Below are 24444 nucleotides of genomic sequence, written 5' to 3' on the forward strand. Positions count from 1 at the left end.
ATCCACTGACGTCCGAATCACTATTTCAATTTGTCTACAGACTCAATAGTATTTGCATTTCAAAATGCAATATTCTCATTCATTTTGATAATTCTTTCTTATTAAGAGACATTCACTAAGAGGATTTGTTCAGATCAATGGGCTGCTCTAACATTTTAACACTGAGCCATGTGACTATACAGTAGCCTACATCTATAGTCTACTGTAAAATCATATGCTGCTTTAGGCTAAATACTATAGTTTTCTGTGTGTTTCAAAGGGACAAATGGAAAGAGGTCCTACTGTATTCTAGATGGTGGTGTAGAGTATCTACAATGTGACCTCCCTAAATAATGGTGGTGTAGTGTATCTACAATGTGACCTCCCTAAATAATGGTGGTGTAGAGTATCTACAATGTGACCTCCCTAAATAATGGTGGTGTAGAGTATCTACAATGTTACCTCCCTAAATAATGGTGGTGTAGAGTATCTACAATGTGACCTCCCTAAATAATGGTGGTGTAGAGTATCTACAATGTGATCTCCCTAAATAATGGTGGAGTAGAGTATCTACAATGTGACCTCCCTAAATAATGGTGGTGTAGTGTATCTACAATGTGACCTCCCTAAATAATGGTGGTGTAGAGTATCTACAATGTTACCTCCCTAAATAATGGTGGTGTAGTGACTCTACAATGTGACCTCCCTAAATAATGCACAAGTTACATTTTAACTTCATTCAAGAGGAGAGAATGTAGGAGACTAATAAAGCAGGTAGAGGACCATTTTATGGGGCTGAAACCTAAAGCGGCAACTGCAGCGCAATCAATAGGAGGTGAACAGCACCTGGTGCTGAAAATATAGCAGCACAATCAATAGGAGGTGAACAGCACCTGGTGCTGATATTATAGCAGCACAATCAATAGGAGGTGAACAGCGCCTGGTGCTGAAAATATAGCAGCACAATCAATAGGAGGTGAACAGCACCTGGTGCTGATATTATAGCAGCACAATCAATAGGAGGTGAACAGCACCTGGTGCTGAAAATATAGCAGCACAATCAATAGGAGGTGAACAGCACCTGGTGCTGAAAATATAGCAGCACAATCAATAGGAGGTGAACAGCACCTGGTGCTGAAAATATAGCAGCACAATCAATAGGAGGTGAACAGCACCTGGTGCTGATAATATAGCAGCACAATCAATAGGAGGTGAACAGCACCTGGTGCTGAAAATATAGCAGCACAATCAATAGGAGGTGAACAGCGCCTGGTGCTGATAATATAGCAGCACAATCAATAGGAGGTGAACAGCACCTGGTGCTGAAAATATAGCAGCACAATCAATAGGAGGTGAACAGCACCTGGTGCTGATAATATAGCAGCACAATCAATAGGAGGTGAACAGCACCTGGTGCTGAAAATATAGCTAACTTGTTATGCAAGTGGCGCCAATCAACAGGTGGAGAAAACTACACCAGTCAAGTAATTCATTTCAACAATAATCTTCCTTTTAATTTGACTTTAAAAACAACAAGAGGGCTTAATTGGAGTCTATTTCTTCAGAGTGAAGGCACATATAAATTAACTTAACTGTCTGAGCTAGGCTGTGTGGGGGCGCAGGCCCATATAAATAACTTAACTGTCTGAGCTAGGCTGTGTGGGGGCGAAGGCCCATATAAATAACTTAACTGGCTGTGCTAGGCTGTGTGGGGGCGCAGGCCCATATAAATAACTTAACTGGCTGAGCTAGGCTATGTGGCTTAACAGCATCTTTCACAAGAAAATAAAATGGCCTGATAGAAGAGGGATTTGTATTTATTTATTAGGCCGACTTACAACTGCAACATGGCCAAAAAGGCAGCATCCTACATAAAACAATAATTTAAGAAAAACAGGTGATGTCTGTGTCTGAGTGTCTGTAGCCCTGTATCAGGAGTCTGGGATTACCTGAGTGTCTGTAGCCCTGTATCAGAGTGACCAGAGTAACCTGAGTGTCTGTAGCCCTGTACCAGAGTGACCATAGTAACCTGAGTGTCTGTAGCCCTGTACCAGGAGTCTGGGATAACCTGAGTGTCTGTAGCCCTGTATCAGGAGTCTGGGATAACCTGAGTGTCTGTAGCCCTGTATCAGGAGTCTGGGATAACCTGAGTGTCTGTAGCCCTGTATCAGAGTGACCAGAGTAACCTGAGTGTCTGTAGCCCTGTATCAGGAGTCTGGGATAACCTGAGTGTCTGTAGCCCTGTATCAGAGTGACCAGAGTAACCTGAGTGTCTGTAGCCCTGTACCAGAGTGACCAGAGTAACCTGAGTGTCTGTAGCCCTGTACCAGGAGTCTGGGATAACCTGAGTGTCTGTAGCCCTGTATCAGGAGTCTGGGATAACCTGAGTGTCTGTAGCCCTGTATCAGGAGTCTGGGATAACCTGAGTGTCTGTAGCCCTGTATCAGAGTGACCAGAGTAACCTGAGTGTCTGTAGCCCTGTATCAGAGTGACCAGAGTAACCTGAGTGTCTGTAGCCCTGTACCAGAGTGACCAGAGTAACCTGAGTGTCTGTAGCCCTGTACCAGAGTGACCAGAGTAACCTGAGTGTCTGTAGCCCTGTACCAGAGTGACCAGAGTAACCTGAGTGTCTGTAGCCCTGTATCAGAGTAACCTGAGTGTCTGTAGCCCTGTATCAGAGTGACCAGAGTAACCTGAGTGTCTGTAGCCCTGTATCAGAGTGACCAGAGTAACCTGAGTGTCTGTAGCCCTGTATCAGAGTGACCAGAGTAACCTGAGTGTCTGTAGCCCTGTATCAGAGTGACCAGAGTAACCTGAGTGTCTGTAGCCCTGTATCAGAGTGACCATAGTAACCTGAGTGTCTGTAGCCCTGTATCAGGAGTCTGGGGATAACCTGAGTGTCTGTAGCCCTGTATCAGAGTGACCAGAGTAACCTGAGTGTCTGTAGCCCTGTACCAGAGTGACCAGAGTAACCTGAGTGTCTGTAGCCCTGTATCAGGAGTCTGGGATAACCTGAGTGTCTGTAGCCCTGTACCAGAGTGACCAGAGTAACCTGAGTGTCTGTATCCCTGTATCAGAGTGACCAGAGTAACCTGAGTGTCTGTAGCCCTGTACCAGAGTGATCATAGTAACCTGAGTGTCTGTAGCCCTGTATCAGAGTAACCTGAGTGTCTGTAGCCCTGTACCAGAGTAACCTGAGTGTCTGTAGCCCTGTATCAGAGTGACCAGAGTAACCTGAGTGTCTGTAGCCCTGTACCAGGAGTCTGGGGATAACCTGAGTGTCTGTAGCCCTGTACCAGGAGTCTGGGGATAACCTGAGTGTCTGTAGCCCTGTATCAGGAGTCTGGGATAACCTGAGTGTCTGTAGCCCTGTATCAGAGTAACCTGAGTGTCTGTAGCCCTGTATCAGAGTGACCAGAGTAACCTGAGTGTCTGTAGCCCTGTATCAGGAGTCTGGGGATAACCTGAGTGTCTGTAGCCCTGTATCAGAGTGACCAGAGTAACCTGAGTGTCTGTAGCCCTGTATCAGGAGTGACCAGAGTAACCTGAGTGTCTGTAGCCCTGTATCAGGAGTCTGGGATAACCTGAGTGTCTGTAGCCCTGTATCAGGAGTCTGGGATAACCTGAGTGTCTGTAGCCCTGTACCAGAGTGACCATAGTAACCTGAGAGTCTGTAGCCCTGTATCAGAGTGACCAGAGTAACCTGAGTGTCTATAGCCCTGTATCAGGAGTCTGGGATGACCTGCTCCTGTAACGATAAAACAAACAGAAAATACTGTCAGCATGACACCTAAAATAGCCATTGATCAGCACTAATAATCACAATAATAATAATAACAATTATAATAATAATAATAATAATAATAATAATAATTACAATAATGTTAGTAGCCTATATGACTATTTATTAAATACTAAGTTATTTACTTAATGGGAAAAGTTGCATTTCCCCTTGGACACGATCTTGTGGATGTCAGGTGAGAGGGATGTGATGTTGATGAGCAGGCAGTCCTCGGTTGCCTTATGTGAAAGCCGGTTCCTGTCGTGAGTCGATTGCATTCATAGAGGAAAAGGAGGACTCACAGGTGGAAGTTGATCCAAACATAGTTAGCACATAAAAGGAATGGTGATGACTACAACAACGAAGGTGGTCAGCTGCTGCCCTCATTGGGTATAGCGAGCACCATCCCCCTCTCTCTCCCTCCATCCCCCTCTGTCTCCCTCCATCCCCCTCTCTCCCCCTCCATCCCCCTCTCTCTCCCTCCATCCCCCTCTCTCTCCCTCCATCCCCCTCTCTCTCCCTCCATCCCCCTCTCTCTCCCTCCATCCCCCTCTCTCTCCCTCCATCCCCCTCTCTCTCCCTCCATCCCCCTCTCTCTCCCTCCATCCCCCTCTTTCTCCCTCCGTCCCCCTCTCTCTCCCTCCATCCCCCTCTGTCTCCCTCCATCCCCCTCTCTCCCCCTCCATCCCCCTCTCTCTCCCTCCATCCCCCTCTTTCTCCCTCCGTCCCCCTCTCTCTCCCTCCATCCCCCTCTGTCTCCCTCCATCCCCCTCTCTCCCCCTCCATCCCCCTCTCTCTCCCTCCATTCCCCTCTCTCTCCCTCCATCCCCCTCTCTCTCACCCAGGTTCTGTTATCTCAGGTCATCAAATCAAATTTATTTTTATATAGCCCTTCGTACATCAGCTGATATTCTCAAAGTGCTGTACAGAAACCCAGCCTAAAACCCCAAACAGCAAGCAAAGCATGTGAAAGAAGCACGGTGGCTAGGAAAAACTCCCTAGGAAAAACTCCCTAGAAAGGCCAAAAACCTAGGAAGAAACCTAGAGAGGAACCAGGCTATGAGGGGTGGCCAGTCCTCTTCTGGCTGTGCAGGGTGGATATTATAACAGAACATGGTCAAAATGTTAAAATGTTAAAATGTTCATAAATGACCAGCATGGTCAAATAATAATAATCATAGTAGTTGTCGAGGGTGCAACAAGCACGTCCGGTGAACAGGTCAGGGTTCCATAGCCGCAGGCAGAACAGTTGAAACTGGAGCAGCAGCACGGCCAGGTGGACTGGGGACAGCAAGGAGTCATCATACCAGGTAGTCCTGAGGCATGGTCCTAGGGCTCAGGTCCTCCGAGAGAAAGACAGAAAGAGAGAAAGAGAGAATTAGAGAGAGCATATTTAAATACACACAGGACACCGGATAAGACAAGAGAAATACTCCAGATGTAACAGGTCATAAATTCCTGGAGGAGACTCTCTCCCTCGTGCAGTATAGAGAGAGGGTTTCACACTCTGATGGATGAGACAATGCAAGCCATTCATTTGTGGGGCGATTTCCTTCAACCTGCTGACCAGGCCCCTGTGTCTGTCCACCATAGCAGGAGCCCTGACGGTGATCACAAAGTTGACTTTTTCGAATGACAGGCCATGCTACGTAAACAATTGTTCCAGCTTTGTGAATAGGATGTCCCCGGCGGTGTGTCCTTCCAGGGGAACGTCCCCGGCGGTGTGTCCTTCCAGGGGAACGTCCCCGGCGGTGTGTCCTTCCAGGGGAACGTCCCCGGTGGTGTGTCCTTCCAGGGGAACGTCCCCGGTGGTGTGTCCTTCCAGGGGAACGTCCCCGGTGGTGTGTCCTTCCAGGGGAACGTCCCCGGTGGTGTGTCCATCCAGGGAAACGTCTACGGTGGTGTGTCCTTCCAGGGGACCGTCCCCGGTGGTGTGTCCTTCCAGGGGGATGTCCCCGGTGGTGTGTCCTTCCAGGGAAACGTCCACGGTGGTGTGTCCTTCCAGGGGACCGTCCCCGGAGGTGTGTCCTTCCAGGGGAACGTCCCCGGTGGTGTGTCCTTCCAGGGGAACATCCCCGGCGGTGTGTCCTTCCAGGGGAACGTCCCCGGCGGTGTGTCCTTCCAGGGGAACGTCCCCGGCGGTGTGTCCTTCCAGGGGAACGTCCCCGGTGGTGTGTCCTTCCCATGAAAATAACGGACATATACACACAACTGTGCTACATCGGTGTTGTCAGTACTCTCATCAATAGCCAGGGGAAAATGCTCAGCCTGACTGAGCCCCTCCAGAACAATCCTATGCACATCATCCGCCAGAGCACAGACACGGCGTCCGGCTGATGTCACAGACAGGGGCACCTGTTTGACAGACGCAATTATGCTATCCATAGACTTGTCTGTAGCCAATTCCTCCAAAACTGTCACCATGCATTTTTGTTACTTTTTGAGAACGACATGTTCTCTTGCTATCAAGCTCATTGTTCTGAATGAATGTTGATATTAATAAAGTAGTGTAGACTACAGTAGGCTACGTAGACCTGTTTTTCCCCACCAATCAACACACAGAGAAATAAACAAAAAGTTATAATTGAATAGAGATATTGGTGATTTTATGATTTTATCAGATCTAAATTATTTTATTGTCACTGAATGTACTATGTACTAATCAAATGTGTTAAACATGTTGTTAAATTTGTAGTGTAGGCCTATTAATTGTGCTAATATTATACGCTAATTATGTTCTGGCCCGCCCACTTTAACTCAGAAAAACATTCTCCCGATGTCACGTCCTGACCAGAGAAAGCTGTTATTTTCTATGGTAGAGTAGGTCAGGGCGTGACAGGGGGGTTTCTAGTTTAGTTTTTCTATGTTGTTTTCTAGTTTTGTATTTCTATGTTGGGTTTTGTTTGGGATGATCTCCAATTAGAGGCAGCTGGTCATCGTTGTCTCTAATTGGAGATCATACTTAAGTAGGTGTTTTTCCCACCTGGGTTTGTGGGAGATTGTTTTTGAGTAGTGTATGTTTCACCTCTGCATCACGGTTTGTTGTTTTTTTGTTCTTTAGTTTATGTGTATGTATTGCATAGTTTCACAGTTCAATAAAATATGTGGAACGATAATCACACTGCACTTTGGTCCGCTCCTCTCTATGACAACCGTGACACCCGAAGCCAAATCTAGTTGACAAACCCTGTTTTATAGTATGTCATGGCCTTTACTGGCCAACTGCTGTTATGTTTATGATATACTATGGTGTTGTGTCACTAGACTTTGACCAGATATTATTGCATCCAAAGATCAACTGTACCTAGAACATAGATACAGAGCCACTTGTTATCAGGAAGCTGCTCTCTCAGCACAACGGAAAATATCTCAATGACTTGACATGTTCTGGTTGTGAATTCAGGCTACAAGGTAAGAATCTTCCCAGGGATTATTGTAAAGTGTGTAGAGAAATTAAATGTATGGTGTTATTTTAGTATAGTGAATGACAGTAAAACACTCAGATCTAACAGTCCATTTCACCTGGGACAGTTATGTGACAGTTCAATCATACAAAATGGTGCTAACTGGGCGTAGGCGAGTCAAATTCAAAAACATATTGTTCATATATTCATATATTGTGGTTATTTTACAATTTGTATATTTTTATGTATAAGTTGTAAATCGTCTTTCAAAATATCGTAAAATTTGTTTTCAAACTTACAATGAGCTCCTCTTTCCTGTGTAATCTGGTATGAAACCACTGAACATACTTTTCTTAACATTGTTATTATGAACTGAATTCAGTAACAGCATAATAATATCATACCTGTTAAACAAAGCAACACACTAGAATGAGAGAAATTATTAAAAGAGAAAGTGAGACATTAATATTATTATTAGTTATTATCTATTATTATCTATTAATTAAATCACCTGACTGTTTCTATGTATGTTAGTAAATGTTTTATTTCTAAGAGATAATGAATATAAGAGAACAATTGACATTCAATAATTAGTTGTCACTGTGTTAACCACAACCAACATGCTGGATCTCTGTTTAGTTGTCACTGTGTTAACCACAACGAACATGCTGGATCTCTGTTTAGTTGTCACTGTGTTAACCACAACCAACATGCTGGATCTCTGTTTAGTTGTTACTGTGTTAACCACAACCAACATGCTGGATCTCTGTTTAGTTGTCACTGTGTTGACCACAACCAACATGCTGGATCTCTGTTTAGTTGTTACTGTGTTAACCACAACCAACATGCTGGATCTCTGTTTAGTTGTCACTGTGTTAACCAACATGCTGGATCTCTGTTTAGTTGTCACTGTGTTAACCACAACCAACATGCTGGATCTCTGTTTACAGGGGTCAGTGCTCTAAAATGAGTCTCTCTGGGGAGAGAGAGGAGGGGGGCCCTGCCTCTAAAATGAGTCTCTCTGGGGAGAGAGAGGAGGGGGCCCCTGCCTCCAAAATGCATCTCTCTGGGGGACATGACACCAAAGCTAAGAGGTAAGATGACAATTTTATGAAGAATTGATTAAGTTTATTTCCTAAATAAATAACTATCTTAAGGTGAATGCACTTACTGTAAATCTCTCTGGATAAGAGCATCTGCTAAATCAGGGGTTCTCAATCCGGGGTCTGTGGAGGTACTGCAGGGGTTCTGCAGGAAGCTCGGGGAGTGGTGGTGTATCCAGGGAGAAAACTAAACTAATATTCTGAAATGTCATTGTGGTCTTATGCTCCCATCTATTGAAATTATTTAGCAACTGCAGTAGTGCTTAAAAAATGTGTTATTCCTTACTAAAGTAGTAATTACTGAGAATTACTAGTTAATTTTATCACTTACAATAAAATAACAACTTATACCATAACAAACAATTAAACTGACATAAACCAAAATCACTATATATGTAGTTATTTAGTTAATTACCAAATTGAGCCGGTCGGTCACATTTGAGAGTGAGGGAGATATATAGCATTTTGCATAAAAAAACATGATTTTTGTCTCTGAAATGAAACCATCAAGTGATAGATTTTAAACAAATCCTTGTCTGTGAGAGATGTAATAATTAATACATCATTTCTTTAAACAATAAAAGCTCATTTCTGTAAAGTGATATGTTGCGTTTTGGAACTCTTCTTATGTTTCCCATCTGAGATCAGAGTAGATGAGAGATGTAATGTTTGTCTTTGTTGTGTTGAAGTCCAATCAAGCAGGAGAGACCAGCCTCCCCTGTACCCAGCTGTGTGTCCATGAAGAGTGACCTGTCTATGAATCATCCTATAGTGTTTAGAGAGGGAGACTTTTCTACTGAACAAAGGTAAGAAGAACTCATGGGTCATGGTCAGTGAGTTAAACAACACTGTCTCTAGTCATTTCTCCTCTCCCATTTTCACATTTCTTTTGGTTGTTTTCATAATCCATAGGCTAATCCTTTAGTCCATTTTCATAGTCCTAAAACTCTGTCTGTGTGTGTGTGTCTGTGTCTGTGTCTGTGTGTGTGTGTGTGTGTGTGTGTGTGTGTGTGTGTGTGTGTGTGTGTGTGTGTGTGTACACTCCCTGGATGAGGAGATGTAATCTCATGTTTTGTCCACAGAAACCAACAGGAGAAATCAGAGTCAGAGATTCTCAGTGGTCAGTCTTCCCAGAGTCATCAAACAGACCTGGACTCTGTATTCAGTGTATGTGATCCTGTTATGAACTTTTGTTTTCCTCAAGTAAAGTTTCTTTCAATTATTCATTAATGTGTTAATGAGAAAGCATTTCTTCTCTTGCTTAACTTATTTACTGGATTTATTTTAGTTGCTTGAAGAGAAAATGATGACATTTGTGAAGAACGAGCTGAAGATGTTCAAGAGGATTCTTAGTCCTGAACTCCCAGAAGGCTTTGAGAGTCAGAAGCAGGATGAGGAAGTGGTGGATGCTGAAGATGAGAAGCAGGAGAGCAGTGCCAGAGAGGGAGCTCTGAAGATCACACTGCACGTCCTGAGGAAAATGAACCAGAAGGAGCTCGCTGACACACTGGAGAAATGTAAGATCTGTCTGCCTCATGTTGAATGCTGTTTTATAACATTTAAAAGCTGTAGCTAAAGTACAGCTAAAGTAGCTGTGTAACTCAATGATATTGTCGCAGCCTTAACACAACACCTAGTGACCTCATCAAGTAGCAGCAGCGATGTATTGTGGTTATTAGTTTAGAGAGAGAGAGACAACATTAATAATACCATCAATAATACCAATAATAATATAATTAGTCAAACCAGTCTGTAATGTATTATGAAAACATTTACACATTTATACAGTCAGTTAAGAGAATACATTATTACAATAGAAAACTTTATAACAGTCCTTCAATAATGTAGGCATTAAAACAGATGTAATATTAATATCCTCTGTGTTATTTCTAGATTCAGATGATCCTGCTGTGATTTGCCAACGTGAACTCAAATCTAATCTAAAGAAGAAGTTTCAATGTGTATTTGAGGGGATCGCTAAACAAGGAAACCCAACACTTCTCAATAAGATCTACACAGAGCTCTACATCACAGAGGGTGGAACAGGAGAGGTCAATAATGAACATGAACTGAGACAAATTGAGACAACAACCAGGAAACAAGCAAGACCAGAGACTGCAATGAAATGTAACAACATCTTCAAACCCTTAACTGGACAAGACAAACTTATCAGAACTGTGCTGACAAAGGGAGTCGCTGGCATTGGAAAAACAGTCTCTGTGCAGAAGTTCATTCTGGACTGGGCTGAAGGAAAAGCAAATCAGGATGTCCAATTTATATTTTCATTCCCTTTTCGGGAGCTGAATTTGATGAAAGGGGACAAAAACACTTTGATTGAACTTCTCAATCACTTCTCAATGGAAACAAAACAATCAAGAATCTCCAACTACGACAAGTACAAAGTTCTGTTCATCTTTGATGGTCTGGATGAGTGCCGACTGCCCCTAGACTTCCAGAAGAACAAGATCTGTTGTGACGTTACAGAGTCAAACTCAGTAGATGTTCTGCTGACAAATCTCATCAAGGGAAATCTGCTTCCCTCTGCTCTCCTCTGGATAACTACCCGACCTGCAGCAGCCAATAAGATCCCTTCAGTGTGTGTTGACCAGGTGACAGAGGTACGAGGGTTCAATGACCCACAGAAGGAGGAGTACTTCAGGAAGAGATTCAGTGATGAGGACCTGGCCAGCAGAATCATCTCACACATAAAGACATCAAGGAGCCTCCACATCATGTGCCACGTTCCAGTCTTCTGTTGGATTTCTGCAGTAGTCCTTGAACACATGCTGATACACAAGAGAGAAGAGACGCCCAAGACTCTGACTGAGATGTACACACACCTTGTGGTGTTTCATACCAAACAGAAGAATGAAAAGTATCTTGGGAACGAAGAGACAGGTCCACAATGGAATAAAGAGAGCATTCTGTCACTGGGAAAACTGGCTTTTCAACAGCTTGTGAATGGCAATCTGATTTTCTATGAAGAAGACCTGAAAGAGGCTGGCATTGATGTCAATGAAGCCTCCGTGTACTCAGGATTGTGCACACAGCTCTTTAAAGAGGAATGTGGGCTGTACCAGGACAAGGTGTACTGCTTTGTTCATCTGAGCATTCAGGAGTTTCTGGCTGCTTTATATGTGTTCCTCTCATTCATCAACAACAATGAGAATCTAATGGCCGAACCGCAAACAAAAGATGAGCCTAAAGTTACTTTCTACAAGAGTGCTGTGGATAAAGCCTTACAAAGTGAGACGGGAAACCTGGACCTGTTCCTCCGCTTCCTTCTGGGCCTCTCACTGGAGTCCAATCAGAAGCACTTACAAAATCTACTGACAAAGACAAGAAGCAGCTCAAAGACCCATGAAAAAACAGTCCAGTACATCAAGGAGAAGATCAGGGAGAATCCCTCTCCAGAGAGGAGCATCAATCTGTTCCACTGTCTGAATGAACTGAATGACCATTCTCTGGTGGAGGAGATCCAAAGCTACCTGAGATCAGGAAGTCTCTCTAGAGCCAAACTGTCACCTGCACAGTGGTCAGCTCTGGTCTTTGTGTTGCTGACTTCAGAAAAGGAGCTGGATGTGTTTGACCTGAAGAAATACTCTGGATCGGAGGAAGGTCTTCTGAGGCTGCTGCCAGTGGTCAAAGCCTCCAGAGCTGTTCTGTGAGTAAATAAAATGACATTTGAGAACTAATCATCTGGAACAAATATTCCGTTTAGAGAAAATATATGTATTAAAATATAATATTAATATGAAATATATTAATATGAAAAAATTACTGAATCAGTGCATTGGTGTTCACATTAGTATAACAATATGTCCATACAAATCTAGGAGATGGAAGATTAATCTATATGTTGTTTGGAAGAATAAACCAAATGCATCTGCCATTGTCCTTCCACACTACTCGTTAAATTAACAGTGTGTTTGTGAAGTCATGATGATCTCTTTGTCAGGCTGTCAGGCTGTGGAGTAACAGAGAAAGGCTGTGCTTCTCTGGTCTCAGCTCTGAAGTCAAACCCCTCACACCTGAGAGAGCTGGATCTTAGCGACAATGACCTGAAGGATTCAGGAGTGAAGCTGCTCTCTGCTGTACTGGGGAATCCCCACTGTAAACTGGAGACTCTGAGGTCAGTATTCCTGTAGTTGGTCAACAAGTGATAACGCTTTAAGATTGCTTCGATCACGTGGGATATGTTCCGCATTGCGGCGAACAACAACATTGACGAATATGCTGATTCGGTGTGCGAGTTTATAGCTTCGGCGATGTCGTACCCACAGCGTCTATTAACCTCTCTAGGCTAGGCGGGACGAATTCGTCCCACCTACGTAACAGCCACGGCTATCCTGTGGCGCGATTTTCAAAACCTTAAAAAATCCTATTACTTCAATTTCTCAAACATATGACTATTTTACAGCCATTTAAAGATAAGACTCTCGTTAATCTAACCACACTGTCCGATTTCAAAAAGGCTTTACAACGAAAGCAAAACATTAGATTATGTCAGCAGAGTACCAAGCCAGAAATAATCAGACACCCATTTTTCAAGCCAGCATATAATGTCACCAAAACCCAGAAGACAGCTAAATGCAGCACTCACCTTTGATGATCTTCATCAGATGACAACCCTAGGACATTATGTTATACAATACATGCATGTTTTGTTCAATCAAGTTCATATTTATATCAAAAACCAGCTTTTTACATTAGCATGTGACGTTCAGAACTAGCATACCCCCCGCAAACTTCCGGGGAATTCGCTAACATTTTACTAAATTACTCATGATAAACGTTCACAAAAAGCATAACAATTATTTTAAGAATTATAGATACAGACCTCCTCTATGCACTCGATATGTCCGATTTTAAAATAGCTTTTTGGTGAAAGCACATTTTGCAATATACTAAGTACATAGCCCAGGCATCACGGGCTCGCTATTTAGACACCCGGCAAGTTTAGCACTCACCATAATCATATTTACTATTATAAAAGTTTGATTACCTTTTGTTGTCTTCGTCAGAATGCACTCCCAGGACGTCTACTTCAATAACAAATGTTGGTTTGGTCCAAAATAATCCATCGTTATATCCGAATAGCGGCGTTTTGTTCGTGCGTTCCAGACACTATCCGAAATGGTAAAGAAGTGTCGCGCGCATGGCACAATTCGTAACAATAAAATTCTAAATATTCCATTACCGTACTTCGAAGCATGTCAACCGCTGTTTAAAATCAATTTTTACGCCATTTTTCTCGTAGAAAAGCGATAATATTCCGACAGGGAATCTCCTTTTCGGCAAACAGAGGAAAAAATCATAAAGGCGGGGGCGGTCGGGGTCACGCGCATAAGCTAGTGTCTCTTGATCGGCCACTTGAGAAAGGCGATAATGTGTTTCAGCCTGGGGCTGGAATGACGACATTCTGTTTTTTCCCGGGCTCTGAGCGCCTATGGACGACGTGGGAAGTGTCACGTTAGAGCAGAGATCCTTAGTAAAAGATAGAGATGGAAAAGAAGTTCAAGAAATGGTCAGACAGGCCACTTCCTGTAAAGGAATCTCTCAGGTTTTGACCTGCCATTTGAGTTCTGTTATACTCACAGACACAATTCAAACAGTTTTAGAAACTTTAGGGAGTTTTCTATCCATATGTAATAAGTATATGCATATTCTAGTTACTGGGTAGGAGTGGTAACCAGATTAAATCGGGTATGTTTTTTATCCTGCCGTGTCAATACTGCCCCCTAGCCCTAACAGGCTAACATAATTGCAAAAGGGTTTTCTAATGATCAATTAGCCTTTTAAAATGATGAACTTGGATTAGCTAACACAACGTGGCATTGGAACACAGGAGTGATGGTTGCTGATAATGGGCCTCTGTACGCCTATGTAGATATTCCATAAACAATCAGCTGTTTCCAGCTACAATAGTCATTTACAACATTAACAATGTCTACACTGTATTTCAGATCAATTTGATGTTATTTTAATAGACAAAAAATGTGCTTTTCTTTCAAAAACAATGACATTTCTAAGTGACCATAAACTATTGAACGGTAGTGCATGTATTAAAATACCCTCAAATAAAAGGTGACATTATATACTGTCACCTCATATGAAACATTTGATCTCAAATCCAAAATGCTGGAGTATAAAGCCACATTTAAAATGTTATCTTCACTGTCAACATAGATATGATGTGGACTGTATACTCAATACAATCTAAATCTGATACCTCACTGTCTGTCTTTTGACTGATACTGCTTTTAAACTGGTCTGGTCAGTCTACTCAAATATTTGTAATATGCATTTTTCTATCTACAAGAAATACTTTGATAATTTTTCATTTATAATAATGATACATTAATTTATTATTAGATATGGCAGGTTTCAGGACACTGATATATCTGAATATGTTGAAGAAATATACTGCCACTTTTTTCACCACCAAAGAATAGCAGTGTGATTTTAATGATTTGACTCTTTGCAGGCTGTCAGGCTGTCTAATCACAGAGGAAGGCTGTGATTCTCTGGTCTCAGCTCTGAGGTCAAACCCCTCACACCTGAGAGAGCTGGACCTGAGTAACAATGACCTGAAGGATTCAGGAGTGAAGCTGCTCTCTGCTGGACTAGAGGATCAACACTGCAGACTGGAAACTCTGAGGTCAGTATTCCTGTAGTTGGTCAACAAGTGATAACTGTTCACCAGATCCACATGTTTTTACCAGACACACATAGTCCACACAATATGTGTTTGGACAGTGAAGCTTACAGTTCTAAATGTGGTGCTATGCTCCAGCATTTTGGATTTGAGATGTTTCATATTAGGTCACAGTACAGAATGTCACCTTTTATTTGAGGGTATTTTCATACATATCTGTTTTACCGTTTAGAAATGAAAGCACTTTCTGTACGTAGTTCTCCCATTTGAAGAAGTCTTAATTATTTGGACAAATTCACTTATATTGTATTAAAGTAGCCATAAGTTTAGTATTTAGTCCCATATTCCATGCCTGCAGTGATTACATCAAGCTTGTGATTCTACTAACTTGTTGAATGCATTTGTAGTTTGTCTTGGTTGTGTTTTGGATTATGTTTTTCCTAATAGAAACTGAACGGTGAATAATGTCCTGTCATTATGGAGTCACTTCACTTGTATTGTCAGTAAGAATAGAAGATGTTTCTGAACACTTCTACATTCATGTGGATGCTACCATAATTATGAATAATCATGAATGAATCATTAATGATGATGAATGAGAAATTTACAGAGGCACAAAGATCAGACCTCCTTTGTTATTGGTGTTATTCTGTATACTTCTGGCCCTTCTTTGGACACTGTGTTAACTAACCTCTAGACGAGCTTCAATGGTATTGGTAATGGTGAGATTTGACTCTTTGTAGGCTGTCAGGCTGTCAAGTCACAGAGGAAGGCTGTGCTTCTCTGGTCTCAGCTCTGAGGTCAAACCCCTCACACCTGAGAGAGCTGGACCTGAGCTACAATCACCCAGGAGACTCAGGAGTCAGACTGCTCTCTGCTGGACTGGAGGATCCACACTGCAGACTGGAGAAACTCAAGTATGTAGAGGGTTTATGTCAATGTTCATATCAGACATGTTTGACTTATCAGGCTATTTAAGACAAACATTCTGACCACCACTTGGACAAAGTTATATGCTGACTGTGTGTGTGTGTGTGTGTGTGTGTGTGTGTGTGTGTGTGTGTGTGTGTGTGTGTGTGTGAGAGAGTTCAGTGTGTGTGAGAGAGTTCAGTGTGTGTGTGTGTGTGTCGTCTGTGTGTATGGGTCCAGTGTGTGTGCAGTGTGTGTGTGTCCAGTGACAATCTCTCAATGACATACACACACACACAAACAGGACACGCACACAAACTGGACACACACACACTGGACAAACACACACAAAGGACACAGACACACACACACACACACACACACTCACACACACACACACACACAGGAAATACAAACACACACACACAGGACACACACAAACACAAACATTCGCTTGAAGTTATCTGCTGACCGTGTGTGTGTCCAGTCTGTGTGTTAGTTCAGGTGTACTTATTGACTGTCTGTTCTTCTGCTTACCGCTACAGTGTGGAACATGGTGGAGAGTACACAATGAGACCTGGGCTTAGACAATGTGAGTGTTGACTGCTGTGAAGATTATGACTAAGAATAAGTCTTAATTCAAGTTAAGTCAAAGTCAAAGACCACCATCATTACTGACTTGGTCATATTAAATATCAGCTGTAGTTCTACAGAAACAGAAATCAGGGACACCAAAGTTTACAAAGAGTTGCTTTGACAATGTGTGTGTGTGTGTGTGTGTGTGTGTGTGTGTGTGTGTGTGTGTAATTAATGTGAATAAGTGTGTATTATATTACCATACAGTATAACATATGATCATTCAACAAGTCTCAAGTTACCTTAACTTCTCCTTTTGATACCTAGAAACATCTACATTAAATGAATTAGTGAAAAGTGAGTTAACATTCTAATGTGAATGATGATGATTTCTAATAATGTGTCTGGTTTCATCCATCAGATGTCTGTGATCTCACACTGGACCTAAACACAGTAAACAGACACCTCTCTCTGTCTGAGGAGAACAGAAAGGTGACATGTAGGACAGAGGAGCAGCCGTATCCTGATCACCCAGAGAGATTTGAGGACTGTGGACAGGTGCTGTGTAGAGAGGGTCTGACTGGGCGCTGTTACTGGGAGGTAGAGTGGAGTGGGAGAGGGGCTGTTATAGGAGTGACATATAAAGGAATCAACAGGAGAGGAGTGGTTAAGTACTGTTGTCTTGGATCCAATGACAAGTCCTGGAGTCTGTTCTGCTCTGACAACAATTACTCTGCCTGTCACAATAATAATCCCACTACCATAGACGTCCCCTCCTCCAGCTTCCACAGAGTAGGAGTGTATCTGGACTGGCCAGCTGGCACTCTGTCCTTCTATAGAGCCTCCTCTGACACACTGACCCACCTGATCACATTCACCTCCACATTCACTGAGCCCCTCTATCCAGGGTTTAGGGTTTGGTATGATGACTCCTCAGTGTCCCTGTAAATAATAATCTGACACACACACACACACCCACACAATGGACACACACACACACACACACACACACACACACACACACACACACACACACACACACACACACACACACACACACACTTGCCTTTGGAGCATTTACGCCAATCAGGAGTTCGACGTCGGCATCAATCTCCTTCAACTGAACCTCTTTCAGGTATGGCTTTTGAGTTCTTTCTGAGTGGGAATGCTCTCTTTTGTCACTGGGATCTTACTCTGGGTGTAGATGTAATGCAAGAAATGTGACGCCCTCCACATTGCCAATCTCTAATCTCAAAGCTCCTGCCCCATTGTGTGTAGCAGAATTTCCATCTCATTGCCTTGAGCTGCCTCATGAGTCTCTCTGTACAAAATGTTGCTGAGCTACCAGATTCGAGAAACGCATAGGTTAACACAGACTTGCTTCCATTTGCCATCTTTACTTGAACTGGCACAATTGCAAGGGCACACACACTGACACACCAACACACACACACACACACACACACACACACTGGACTCACAAACATCCTGGACTCACACACACACACACACACTGACACACCAACACACTGGACTCATACACACACGCACTGACACACACACTGGACACACACACACTGGACTCACACGCACTGACACACACACACACTGGACACACACAAACTGGACACACACAAACTGGACACACACATGCTGGACACACACACACACGACTGGACACATTCAGACATACGCATCTTCCTATAATTGGACCTTGACCCAGGACCTTCAAATTGGGAACAAACAGACACCTCATTCCAGCAATAACTTCCACCACAAACACAGAGGTGAAAATATTACCGGAATATTCTGCAAAATGTTGATGAAGACGTCACTCAATCCACCCAAAACAACATGCAGTCTTTCCACAAGACTCCCATGAAGTTATAGTGTGACGTTATGAGTCGACGTTAAAGTAACATTCTCACAACATACTGCACTTGTTTTATCCTGTTTTAGATGTATCCTCTGTTTAAACATTTAAACTCTTACAATAACACTGTTAAAATACCAATGTGATCATTTCTTGTCTTTTATGTTGGAAAAACAAATTGTACAATTATATGTAGACATACGCTCCATAGTTGTACAAGTATACATGGATATATTGTACTTTTCATAATAAAACATACTTGAAACAAGAAAAAGCATGTTAATAGTGGAAAACAATTTTGTTATTGATTTTTACATTGCTTCTCCCTGTCTCATGTTGACGTTTGTCATGAATCTTGACCTGGAGGCAGAACTGTGCGATTTCCTCTAGATATGTCAGCTGCAATGTCAGAATTGGCTGTGGAAAATGTTGTTTTATGGTCTTAATTTAAGGGAGGGATTAGCAGTGTGGTTAGGGTTGAGGTTAGGATTAAAATCGGATTGTATTACTTTGTGCCTGTGCCAGCTAGTAACCACTTTGCTGAACTGCCTCCAGGGCAAGATTCATGACAATAAATGCCAACCTGCCTCCAGGGCAAGATTCATGACAATAAATGCCAACCTGCCTCCAGGGCAAGATTCATGACAATAAATGCCAACCTGCCTCCAGGGCAAGATTCATGACAATAAATGCCAACCTACCTCCAGGGCAAGTCTTACCTGTGGCTCCGTTTGTAGAGCATGGTGTGTGCAACGCCAGGGTTGTGGGTTCGATTCCCACGGGGGGCCAGAACAATTTTTTTTTTTTTTAAATGTATGAAATGTATACATTCACGACTGTAAGTCGCTCTGGATAAGAGCGTCTGCTAAATGACTAAAATGTAAATGTAAAATGTAATTCATGACAATAAATGCCAACCTGCCTCCCAGTCGTCCCCTCCTTATCTTTACAAGGCTGCAGAACATGAAAGCTAGTGATGTGGGGGTTCTCTCATAACCCTCAGTCCCCAGGTGGGTAGATGGCAGGTTGAATAAAGAGAAGCTAGTGATGTGGGGGTTCTCTCATAACCCTCAGTCCCCAGGTGGGTAGATGGCAGGTTGAATAAAGAGAAGCTAGTGATGTGGGGGTTCTCTCATAACCCTCAGTCCCCAGGTGGGTAGATGGCAGGTTGAATAAAGAGAAGCTAGTGATGTGGGGGGGTTCTCTCATAACCCTCAGTCCCCAGGTGGGTAGATGGCAGGTTGAATAAAGATAAGCTAGTGATGTGGGGGTTCTCTCATAACCCTCAGTCCCCAGGTGGGTAGATGGCAGGTTGAATAAAGAGAAGCTAGTGATGTGGGGGTTCTCTCATAACCCTCAGTCCCCAGGTGGGTAGATGGCAGGTTGAATAAAGAGAAGCTAGTGATGTGGGGGTTCTCTCATAACCCTCAGTCCCCAGGTGGGTAGATGGCAGGTTGAATAAAGAGAAGCTAGTGATGTGGGGGTTCTCTCATAACCCTCGGTCCCCAGGTGGGTAGATGGCAGGTTGAATAAAGAGAAGCTATGATGTGGGGGTTCTCTCATAACCCTCAGTCCCCAGGTGGGTAGATGGCAGGTTGTATAAAGAGAAGCTAGTGATGTGGGGGTTCTCTCATAACCCTCAGTCCCCAGGTGGGTAGATGGCAGGTTGAATAAAGAGAAGCTAGTGATGAGGGGGTTCTCTCATAACCCTCAGTCCCCAGGTGGGTAGATGGCAGGTTGAATAAAGAGAAGCTAGTGATGTGGGGGTTCTCTCATAACCCTCAGTCCCCAGGTGGGTAGATGGCAGGTTGAATAAAGAGAAGCTAGTGATGTGGGGGGGTTCTCTCATAACCCTCAGTCCCCAGGTGGGTAGATGGCAGGTTGAATAAAGAGAAGCTAGTGATGTGGGGGTTCTCTCATAACCCTCAGTCCCCAGGTGGGTAGATGGCAGGTTGAATAAAGAGAAGCTAGTGATGTGGGGGTTCTCTCATAACCCTCAGTCCCCAGGTGGGTAGATGGCAGGTTGAATAAAGAGAAGCTAGTGATGTGGGGGTTCTCTCATAACCCTCAGTCCCCAGGTGGGTAGATGGCAGGTTGAATAAAGAGAAGCTAGTGATGTGGGGGGGTTCTCTCATAACCCTCAGTCCCCAGGTGGGTAGATGGCAGGTTGAATAAAGAGAAGCTAGTGATGTGGGGGTTCTCTCATAACCCTCAGTCCCCAGGTGGGTAGATGGCAGGTTGAATAAAGATAAGCTATGATGTGGGAGTTCTCTCATAACCCCCCTCTCCATGTAATCTGATTCATTATGATCTAGGATCAGGTCCCTCCTCTCCATGTAATCTGATTCATTATGATATAGGATCAGGTCCCCCCTCTCCATGTAATCTGATTCATTATGATCTAGGATCAGGTCCCTCCTCTCCATGTAATCTGATTCATTATGATCTAGGATCAGGTCCCCTCCTCTCCATGTAATCTGATTCATTATGATCTAGGATCAGGTCCCCCTCTCCATGTAATCTGATTCATTATGATCTAGGATCAGGTCCCTCCTCTCCATGTAATCTGATTCATTATGATCTAGGATCAGGTCCCCCTCTCCATGTAATCTGATTCATTATGATCTAGGATCAGGTCCCCCCTCTCCATGTAATCTGATTCATTATGATCTAGGATCAGGTCCCCCCTCTCCATGTAATCTGATTCATTATGATATAGGATCAGGTCCCCCCTCTCCGTGTAATCTGATTCATTATAATCTAGGATCAGGTTCCCCCTCTCCATGTAATCTGATTCATTATGATCTAGGATCAGGTCCCCCCTCTCCATGTAATCTGATTCATTATGATCTAGGATCAGGTCCTCCTTTCCATGTAATCTGATTCATTATGATCTAGGATCAGGTCCCCCCTCTCCATGTAATCTGATTCATTATGATCTAGGATCAGGTCCCCCCTCTCCATGTAATCTGATTCATTATGATCTAGGATCAGGTTCCCCCTCTCCATGTAATCTGATTCATTATGATCTAGGATCAGGTCCCCCACTCCATGTAATCTAATACATTATGATCTAAAATACTTAACTGATCCTAGATCAGCTGTCCTACTCTTTATGAATACTGTCACAGAATCAATTAGTATCATTCATTGAACTGCTTTGCCATGAACAGATCTGTGAGGTCTTAACTTAAAGGTTCTATATTGACCTTATGGTCATTTTAATGGGGTTGAACATCCATCCCATCAGATTGTGTAAAGGATTTTATGAGTTCAGAAAAACAGTGACTTGGAAGCATCTCTCTGACCTCACCCTGCTGAAACACACTCAAGTAAAGACCACATAGCTACAGTTATATGCTTTTCTGTTTTTATACACTTTTACAGACAATGTATGGACAGGTATCCATATGAATCAGTACAATATACAAACTAGTAAGCCACCTCCCAATAAGGGGTCAGCAATATCAAGCATGCAGCACTAAACAGACAGACATCTCAGGCAACAAAATCTCACACTCAATACCTGCAAATATTTACAAAAAGTATTGTAGCAGATTTTATTTTGACTTCATGAGAAAAGACCCACATTTTTGGGTGAAATTAACAGAAGCCTTTGCAACAACAATCTAAAATAAGTTTTGCTAGCGTTATGAATATACAGTGTCTTTATTAATATATATGTTTTAATTGTAGTTGTATGCCTATATGTACAGTTTTTTTTAACACTTGTTAACAACCACACACTTTTAATGGGGGTGGCAGGTAGCCTAGTTGTTAGAGTATTGGGCTAGTAACTGAAATGTTGCTGCATCGAATCTCCAAGCTGACAAGGTAAAATTCGGTTGTTCTGCCCCTGAACAAGGCAGGTTACCCACTGTTCCCCGGTAGGCCATCACAGGGGCGGAAATGCCGGGGGGGACGGGGGGGACACAACCCCCCCATCCTGGGAAAAATATGATTTGTCCCCCCCAATATATCACTGAAACATAACTATGTAATTTAAATAATATTAATAATATGCAATGAAAGCAATTGTGCTGATTATAGACACTTAATAGCTTGTTCTTAAGTTTCAAAAGATTGCGACCCCCCCCACCCTTTGCCTCACAATGGTTTGATCCACTGCCAGTTCCTTAGCTTGCGAGGTAACGTAGAGGTCGTATCTACTGTCTGAAAGGCACTCAATACACGTAACTGACGTGAGGTTAATCCAGTCAATCGCGCACACACACTAGCTGAATATGCAGAGCTAGCGCGCAAATATTAACTATTAAGCTAGCTAGTACCTATTCCATGTATGTGGCGTCGTCAAAGATGGAATCTTTGCTATCGTCAATTTATTCCAAGATCAGCATGCATGTAAGTTAGTGCTTCAAAGTCCCTGTGATAAGGTTAGCGATAAACTGAACAGAACTTCACTCTCTTCTACCATTGTTTTAAATATATTTAATGGTCTCGTTGCAAAAGCTAAATTGTCGCAAGGGAACTTTTATTAATATATTTTATTTCACCTTTATTTAACCTGGGTAGCAAAGATTATAGCAAACACCACTGAATTGGTGCTCGCTAGCTTTGCAAATTCAGCTATTGTTAGAAGCCAGCCAATATGAAACAAACGATTAAAATTACAAAAGGTTGCAGCATATGTTGTGTAAATGGTGAACTCATACAGCTGTCAACTCTTGTCACTGCAATCCGTTTCACATTTGCTAGCTACCTTTTAGATCGAAGCCCATATAGAATGATAGAAGATAAGATGATAGAAGCCCATCTCCTACTGTAAATAACCTACATACTGTGTGTGTGTAGCCAACCAGGTAGAAAAATGGCAGAAAAATGGCAGAAAAAAGACGGACATCAGAGTATTTTTCAGTACACCAAAACGCAAAGTAAGAACCCTCGTAGCCTAATATCTCAAAGACTAGTTGATAAAATGTTCATAAGAAAGAAATGAAATTCTAATGGAAATGTTTCACAATGATGTCATTAGGCAGAGCAGGCAACAGATGGCACACAGACAGCAGAGTTGGGGACAGATATGCAGGGACAGACTGGCAGAGACAGGGAGTCTCAGGTAAGTTTGTTGAGTCTTTGTTTGGCAACATTATGAAAGGTTCTCAATTTTTTTAACTTGTAAAATAGGAACATAATTGGAAAATGCCATGGATACCCCCACTCTCAACTTAAACTGGTGACTGAACTAAGATTTGTTAAAGGCAATGGTATTGCTGTTGTGATTAGTTGTGTAGTTTTGGGTACCGGTAGTTAGGAGTACAGCAAACACCTTATTTCTTTGGTTCCTCAATATACATTTACCATATTAAACGTAGGCTATGTGTTACAGCACTACTTTTGGTGTCCCCCTCAGGAATTGCTCTTGAGAAAATGTAATGTAATTGTCCCCTCCAAAGTTGATATCAGATTTTCGCCCCTGGGCCATCATTGTAAATAAGAATTTGTTCTTAACTGACTTGCCTAGTTAAATAAAGGTTAAATAAAATAAAATAAAAATGTATTCTCATATAGTTCTATGCTCACTCTACCTAGCTGTGTATAATGTTATAACTCTTCTGTCTGTATTCTGCCTCTAAATGTTGTCTATCAAATATATTCACATTTTATTTATTTACATTTTATTTGCCACATGCACCGAATACCACAGTTGTAGACCTTACAGTGAAATGCTTACTTACAAGCTCTTAACCAACAAGTTTTAAGAAAAATAGGTGTTAAATAAAAAACACATAAGAAAAAAATAGACATAAAAAGTAACAAAAATTAAACAGCAGCAGTAAAATAACAATAGTTGAGGCTATATACACATACATACAAATATACATAAACCGCCACCCCTTGTCTTACCAGAGATCGGTGTACTATCGAAAAAGCGTAAAACCTGCCAGCTGTATGTTATTCACCATGTAAAATTATGTGTACAGATGTAGGATCTTATTTTGATCACTCCCTACTGCAGAAGAACGTTCCTGCAATGCAGGAAATGTAAAACTTGTAGTGTATTTGAGGATTAAAAAGGCTTCTGAAGTTTGTAATTTCCACTTAGAGATATCAGACTTAAGTATCAACCCCTACAAAAATGTCCATTAATTATAATCCCCATGATAATTCACATTTCTTGTTGCTGCAGGAATATTTTCCTG

General features: G+C 42.4%; 1 protein-coding gene across 2 annotated transcripts; it reads left to right on the plus strand.

Moving 5' to 3' along the window:
* The first annotated feature begins 6983 nt into the window (after positions 1 to 6983).
* On the plus strand, positions 6984 to 19211 carry LOC145875837 (NLR family CARD domain-containing protein 3-like). 2 transcript variants are annotated; one of them, XM_082971641.1, is made up of 11 exons: positions 6984 to 7171; positions 8115 to 8258; positions 8957 to 9073; positions 9350 to 9434; positions 9556 to 9784; positions 10161 to 11931; positions 12226 to 12399; positions 14755 to 14928; positions 15669 to 15842; positions 16380 to 16426; positions 16832 to 19211. In XM_082971641.1, the coding sequence occupies exons 2-11, from the start codon at positions 8131 to 8133 to the stop codon at positions 17356 to 17358; spliced, it is 3426 nt and encodes a 1141-aa protein (XP_082827767.1). In that variant the 5' UTR covers positions 6984 to 7171; positions 8115 to 8130; the 3' UTR covers positions 17359 to 19211. The 2 variants fall into 2 exon arrangements, with proteins under 2 accessions (XP_082827767.1, XP_082827768.1); XM_082971642.1 differs by having other exon boundaries at positions 6986 to 7171; positions 9325 to 9434.
* Positions 19212 to 24444: the final 5233 nt, after the last annotated feature.

Source organism: Salmo salar, unplaced genomic scaffold, assembly GCF_965601325.2.
Source record: "Salmo salar unplaced genomic scaffold, fSalSal1 ptg000360l, whole genome shotgun sequence".
Lineage (NCBI taxonomy): Eukaryota > Metazoa > Chordata > Actinopteri > Salmoniformes > Salmonidae > Salmo > Salmo salar.